General features: G+C 36.9%; 1 protein-coding gene across 1 annotated transcript; it reads right to left on the bottom strand.

Annotated features, from left to right (window-relative positions):
- Positions 1-233: 233 nt before the first annotated feature.
- LOC104227892 (phosphatidylinositol 4-phosphate 5-kinase 2-like) lies at positions 234-5106 on the bottom strand. The gene is made up of 8 exons (XM_009780258.2): positions 3424-5106; positions 3140-3304; positions 2856-3021; positions 2543-2653; positions 2275-2468; positions 2062-2192; positions 1874-1967; positions 234-1073 (listed from the first exon to the last, which is right to left on the bottom strand). The coding sequence occupies exons 1-8, from the start codon at positions 4659-4661 to the stop codon at positions 767-769; spliced, it is 2406 nt and encodes an 801-aa protein (XP_009778560.1). The 5' UTR covers positions 4662-5106; the 3' UTR covers positions 234-766.
- Positions 5107-7851: the final 2745 nt, after the last annotated feature.

The following is a 7851-nucleotide window of genomic DNA, read 5'->3' as shown; positions in this document are numbered from 1 at the left end:
CCAGCGCATCTTTAGTCTCTGCTTTCTCCCCTTTTCATGTTACTCTCAGTATACAAAAACTCTCTTCCTCTGTCCCCAATGCAATGCCTCTTTCTTTCTTTCACTGCTATCAAAAGAAAAGCAACCAATATGACACCACCCCCCCGCCGACCCCAGCAGCAGAGATGACAGAGACATACTTCTTCCGTGCAGTCACTTTACTATAAACATCATAAATAATAAGAATTTAGACATTCACACAAATACATATATTTTTTCATAATCTATTCAACCTCCTCATCCTATATGCTGTACACTTTTGATTATTTAAAAGTCCTTTCCTCCCCCACTCCAATCTTCTTTGAATCTCACTGAGAAACTTGCTCAGTTCCCTATGCTTATCTTTCAAATCTTCACATTCCTTGGTCACCCAAAAGAGAAGAAAATTTTCCCTAAAACTAAAACAAAAAATAACTCATATTATCTTCTTACCACCCCCATGGAATGTACAAAGAACTTACACTCAACCAGTGGCTGATCCATAAAATTCAGCCACTAACCCCACCAAGCACCGCGCATGAATAGTATATCCAAGCCAAAAAATGTCTTCGACCATGACTGCCGGAGCCAATATTTTTTTCGATTATGACCACCGGGAGCAGCTGCCGCCCAACCATTCCAAGCAATGTGCTTTACACCACTTGGGATTCCAGATTCATTGAAGAATCTTTATAATTTAACAGACTTTTTGTTAGCTGTTGATTTTTTCATTCTCTTGCCCTATCTATCACCTGTCTTCGACAAAAATTCTGCCTATGAAATTCCGAAACCTCTTCGAGTAGAGTTTTGGATCTACAGCTGAGATTGAGGTTGGGTCAGCTTGCAAGGATTTGTAAGCATGCTCGAGCTTCTTGCTAATATCATAATCCTGCAGGATGTCAATGATTCCGAAGTATAGGACTACTTCGTAGACTTCCCCACGTGAAGGAGGCATATTACAGAACCCACCAGGAGTATACTGATCAAAATCACTCCTTCGTGCCACCCGCTCTGCTCTTGCAGGCATGTTAGCACCCAACTTAATTAAGGGCTTCCTGTAAAGATACAAGTAACTTCAAAATCAGGAATGGTTTGAGAAAAAAAAACAATCTTAAGCACCCACAAGTATTAGGGCAACAGGGACAAAGCAATGTAAATTAGCAAGCTTTTTACTCTATCAGAAAACAGTGTTGTCATGGCTGAAAATCTTATGTTGTGGTATCACAAGTGGTTCTCAAGAAATTGCTTTCCACATTAAAGTCAGTAGCGAGTTTCAATTCTGCCCGAAAAATACTGTAGTATTTTAAGTTTACAACTTGGGGGCAGTTATAGCAGTTGAAGAGCAATATAATATAGTAAGATGTGCTTCTTATCCAGGGCTTAAATAACAACACCTTGGTCCAGTTGTTCCCATCACAAATGTTATCTACTAAACTCCCTCCAAAATGTTGCAGCAACAAACCAAGCAAACTCTCACTAATTCCAACTACCAATCTCAAATTCATGGAGAATCATCACAATCCAAAGACTACTTAGTGACAGAAGAACTAGCGTCAATATAGCCCCTAATGGCATACAAATACAAGCACAGACGTTAATAGAGCAATGGATTACCATTTTCCTTCAAGGTGTCTGGTAGGAAGGTCTTAAAGTGCTACTTCTCTGCAATCTTTTTAGTTTTATATTTATTGTAAGCCTCAAAAAGAAAAATGTGGAAGTCACCAAGGATTTGCGAATCAGAAAAAAAAACATAAAGTATCTCCATCATATTGAGATTTCTTCAAGTAATGCCATAGAACAAAAGTAAATTCCAGGCCAATAGCTAATTAACAGCAGCCAGAAGGACTATGCTTACCGGCCAGCAAGAACTCTATCCATGTCTTGTAGCTCAGCTTCGAGGAAACGACAACCACGCATGAACTTCTCATTTTGGTATGAATCAGTCTTTCCTGAAAAGCAAGCAGAGATTCCTCTTATTGTTGTTCTGGACTCCACATTATTATACCAGCTTTAGAATAAATCTCTTACAAATGTGTAACCTACCAGTACGCAAGAGGAATGGTGACAAACCCATCTTGTCACCCGTATTATCATCTCGGAAGTGAAGACCAACCAAGAGACTGTAGTCCATGATTCGCTCAGCTTCCAAAAATTCACAATCATGATCGATTTGTCTGTGACGAAGTTAAACCAATTGAGTCATGAACGTACAGAATGATGGAATAAACTTTGTGACAACAGCATTCCCATACTTACTTGATCAGGTCCTCATACCAGTTCCGCTGGAGACGAAACACATAGTTCAGATCAAGGTCCTTAAGGGTAGTGGTTTCATCAATTTCTCCTTCTGGTTTATCTGTTGTGCGTCCATGCGAGGAACCTTTCAGGTCAAAGCGTCTGTGAATACGATATTCTGAGCAGAACATGTTGCCCATTACAATGAACCGTGTCTGCACCCAATCAAAGTATACAATATCAGACATGAACAAAGAGTCCAAGTTAATTTCAATTCTGACAGACATACCTTGACACCACCAACTGGTTTGACGCAATGGACACCATAGAATTTTGTGACAAGTGTATTTTCATAACGACAAACATGTTGATAGTAACTTGGAAGCATCTTAATAAGCACCTGAATAAAGATTGCAAAATTCAAACCCATTAGAAAACTGAGCATGTCATCATCATTGTTTAACAGAGACAAATATCTCATATACCTATGCCAAAAACAATTAGAAATTAGAATGAAATATACAGATAACCAATCACAGTGTGACGACCTGTTTCACGAAATTTATCAATTCAAGTGCAAGTCAAAGAGGTAGGCAACTAACCTTGACTTCTGATTTTTTCACTGTTTTGATCATAAACCTATCGTCCTGAGTCAAATAAAAGAAGCTTCCACTCTTCCCCGGAGAAGAAAGCTCTCTTAGGGCATCATTTCCACATATTGCTAACATGTAATCTGCAGGATCCACTTGGAATAGTTCCCTCAAATGTCTGTATAATCCAACCACCAACCAACCACTTTAGAGTCTTTCATGGTTTTTTAACAAAGATCAAAGTTATACAATATCAAACTACAACTTATAATTTACATATTTCAAGAAATGAATACCTAAACACCACCGGGCAATAATCCTTCCAGCGGAAATCAGTAGATTGATGAGGGGGTGTAATCTTGGACCCTTCCGGAGCAAACCTAGTCCAGAACTTCTCATTAGGATCAAAATCACTAGTTTTAAGATCCCGCAATATCGAAGCATGCTTCCCAACTGAATACCTGTAAAAACCACCATGGATTCAGCTATGCAACAATTTTGTAATCAAGAAAAAAACAAACTGAAATAGAACAACATACAATATACTGGCAATCCACAACTTCATTCGAATTAATATTACCTAATGCCCAACTGGAGATTGAGCATCAAATCATAATTCTTATGCCCTTTGGATATAGTCTGTCCTGGCTTCTTTTCTTCTCTGCTAAAGCAACAAGGATTTCTCCTAAACTGCTTAAGTCCATCTCGATCGAACCCAAAGCGATCTCTGTAAATCATGGAGGCCTCTACATTATCAATAATATCACAAGTAATGTCACCAGCTTCACCATCAGATTCCCAAATGCAAATCCTTGGAAAATTTCTTTCTGTCATGCTTCCCCTTGCTCCATCTACTGATGACCTTTTCTTCCCCATATTCATCACTACAACCCCACCACCACAATCATCATTTTCCATTAAAGGTGCTGCTAACTTGTGCCCAAAAAATCCCCCCAAAAAAGCATCCTCTTTAACACTGAAATCAGTACTATTATTAGAACTCGTTTTATTGTTGTTAGCTGGATAAAAAGTACCATTAAGAATTTGGCTATGCTGTTGCTGATTTTTGGTCCAACACCCAATATAGCAACTCCCATCAGGCCAAGTGAAAACCCCATGACCTTTAGGAACACCACTTTCCCAATTCCCATCATACCTATTCCCATTTGCCCAAATTAAAACACCTCTACCATGAATATCCCCATTTTTCCATTCACCAACATACTCATTACCATTTTTCCAAACATATCTCCCTTGTCCATCTTGTAAATTCCTCTTCCAGTGCCCTTCATAATAATCCCCATTACTGTAGTGTTTTTGGCCGTAGCCATGTTTTCGATCCGCGGACCATGAACCTTTATACATATCCCCATCGGATCCGATAAAAGTACCGGAACCCTCCATCCGACCCGACTTGAATTCGCCTTCGAATGTAGCTCCAGATGGCCACGAGAACTTTCCTTTTCCGGATGCTTTGCCTCTTTTCCACTCCCCTTCGTACATACACCCATCTTTCCACAAATACTTGCCGGATCCATGAGGTGAACTGCCGGAGAAGTTACCTATGTACAGATCCCCGTTAGGAAGGTGCTTTTCTACTGCGTTTGAGGTTGTAGTAGTGCTAGTACTGGTTGTACCGAATGCTGTTGTGATTGTACTATCCGTAGGAATGACTCTCCGGGATGCTGCTTGGGATTTGCTCCGAGGAATGATGATAACTGACCTCGGTGTTGTCGCTGTAGTGGTTTCTAGCATCTTCTCTTTTTCCTCCTCATCCACTTCCTTAGTAATTTTCGATAATATCAAAGTTTCAGGCATTTCACCTTTTTCCTCAATAATGTCAAAAATGGTGTTGTAATACTGCAACTCGGTTTGAACTATTGCCGGAAATGGATTTGCCGGAGCATCTCCAGCGACGTCTATTTCTTCCTCTTTGCAATATCCGTCAGTGAATATGTATATTATTTTTGATTTTTTTTCTCTCTCTAGAGTATAGAGGGAAAGAGGATAGAGAGAGGGAGGCACGATTGGCTTTGCTTTGCTGTTTGGGAAAGAGTAATGTAAGAACTGAGAAAAAGAATGAATACAAACAGGAGTTTTGAGGGAATCACAAGAAAGAGAGAGAGAGAAACTAAGATGTAAGGGGAAAAAATGGAAAAGAAATATTATTAAAATTAATAAAATACTACACTACTATAATAATAAAGTAGAGAGAGAAGGGAAAAAATGAAGAAAGAGAATTGGACACGGTGCCCCAAGGAAATGTGAACTGTGGGGGTGGGTGGGGTTGGGGGGAGGTTTGCTTTCAGTTTTGGTTAATTGAACAAAAATGTCAATTACACTTTCCACACACTACTCCCTAGTGAACTTAAATGCTTCATCTGTCCAACTAATTTGATTTATTTTCATTAATGAAATTTGTTGTTTTCATAAGAACTTCTTTACAGAAGTACAAAAATTTATCTCAAAGTAGTAAAAATTTTAAAAGCCGGATCGCAGTTGATACATTTAATGCTGAAGAAAAGGTTATAGAAATTAGAAAGAGTTTAATCTGTATGGACTAATAGTATTAAAAAAACATTTATATAATTGGATCATTTAATAAGTATTAGTTAGTAAAAAATCGATAATAGTAATAGATTAAAACTTAAATCCAATTTGAAATTATCCTACACAAGCTTCTTAGAGTATATTTTATATTGGGAATTGGAAATGACATCCCATTGTAAAAAAGTATACCCGACATAATTGGTAAAGTTAATGTCATGTGAGCAGGATGTTACGGATTTGAGTCGGGAAAGCAGTCTCTTGTAAAAATATAAGGTAAGGTTGCGTAAGATATACTCTTGTGATTCGACCCTTATCCGGACCTCACACATAACAGAAGCTTAATACATCAACCCTTCTTCGGACCCCACACATAGCAGAAGCTTAATACATCAGGATGTCTTTTTTTCCCATCGTAGAAAACTCCCCCCCCCCCTCATTTTTTGAACAAATCTCGGCCTTGTACTTCTAAATCTACACCAGGGATCCTTATGTATATTTCCAGATCAGAAAAACCAAGGCAAACAGCTGTTGGTTGTTGGTATTGCCTTATTCAATGATATGCACTTTCGAAACCAAATCTTGTTTTAACCTAAATTGTCTAATCAAATCAGTTTTTTTTTTCCTAAGCTAAAATTCCCAAACTTGATATATAAAGAATCATATATGGTCAAAACAATATTATTCAAGGAAATGTGAGCCTGATTTTCTAACCCAAATATTGTCTTCTCTAGTATTACACCTTTCTTAATTCCAAAAATAATTGCAGAAGCTTGATAAAAAATAACTAGTGCAGTCTACTCCCTTTCGATACTAACTGTCGCATTGCTTTCATTTAGTAATAATACAGAAACTATATTAGAAATATAATAATTTCACGCGGTCAATGTGTTGTTTGTAGCATTACTTCCTCGCAAACGAAAAAGAAAAAGCAGTCCATACAGTATGTAGAACATCGTGATGTTCAAATGTACACAGGAAAACCCCTTGGGATTTTACCTTTTCTCTTCCTTTTTCATTTCCCAAAGTCACAAGCGAGAGAAAATATACCAGAATTATGAGCCTATTTTCTCATTAGTTTGATGCGCCTCGTTCAGATAAAGCAGTGACCCTATAATGGTAGGCTGTAAAATGGTAAAATAGTAGAGTAGTATAAAATGGATATAACGTACGACATGTCAACAACAATGACTGAATAAAATTGTTATGACAAACCATGGAGAATGAAGGGATAAAAGCGGTTTTAATCGGTCCTGAAAATGAAAAATAAAATTGATAGAAAATGGTCTTATGCCGTGTAAATTTGAATTAATCGGCGCTTCAAAATAAATACAGAATACGGAATGAGAAAATAAAATAAAAAGTTAAAATGAGGGATATGCCCTCTAGTTTTAGGGATCAGAATATTTAGTTAGGGATGCCATCAATTCTTCTTACCCAACAGGAGAATCTAGTTCATCATCTGGTTCATTGTTTCATGATGGCATCGCCTAGGTAATGCAAAAGGTCCAAACCAATTGACTAAAATGACCTTTTCATTTCATGTTAATTAAGATTCTGCCATTACTAGTAGTGGAAGACGATTCTGTTGCCCAAAAATCCCTTTAAAAGAGATTGCGGCCCATTTTTCTAGAACAACTTTAATTTGCCATAAGAACCGAACCGGTTTCTTCTTCCTGTTGATAATTAACTGACTGGATTTTTTTTCCTTTTTTTCTTTTGAATTAAAAGTAATGTACATGAATGAAATAATTTCAAATCTTAAGAATAATAAATAAACAAGTGATCTACCTAAGGAAGAATCAAAGATAATGACGACACTTTCAACGACATTCGAACCTAATTAATATTATGACAGCTTAAATTTGGCCATTTGGCAAAGCTTCATTACCGACACCTAATTGTGATAAACCCCTTGCTTTTATCATAAGTTGATCATTTTGTTTTCTTTAAATATTTATTTATTAGCATTTTTAGTGTGAAATAAATATTATGTTTAAAAAGACTAAACGTTTCCAAATTTAAACGGAAAAAAAGGATCAAAGAGGAGATAAATAATATACACTCGAAAACATTACTCAGAAATTTAATATGTTTTTTTCTATTTAGGATGTGAGATTATTAGTTATAGTTTCATAAGATTTGGTTTTTATTTCTCTAGTTCGTGACTGTTTGACTCAAAAGATATTGGACCCTTTTTGAATAAATCAATCAAAAAAAATGAAGGGGTAAATCTTAGTCAACCATAATAAACTCCAGATCAATAGATTAATTGAAAAAATAATACATAAGATGAGATAGAGTTAACCAATCTTATTGAAACTTTCCGTTATGGATCCCATTAATCAATGGAGGAGACTATTTTATATATTTTCTTGGAGAATGCTCCATTCTTCTTCTCATTACGAAGATTACATGAGAGGAGAGGGATAGAGGAAGAAGTGAAAGACTGTTGCCCCCC

This window comes from Nicotiana sylvestris, chromosome 4 (genome assembly GCF_000393655.2).
Source record: "Nicotiana sylvestris chromosome 4, ASM39365v2, whole genome shotgun sequence".
NCBI lineage: Eukaryota > Viridiplantae > Streptophyta > Magnoliopsida > Solanales > Solanaceae > Nicotiana > Nicotiana sylvestris.
This window is presented reverse-complemented; position numbering and strand designations above follow the sequence as displayed.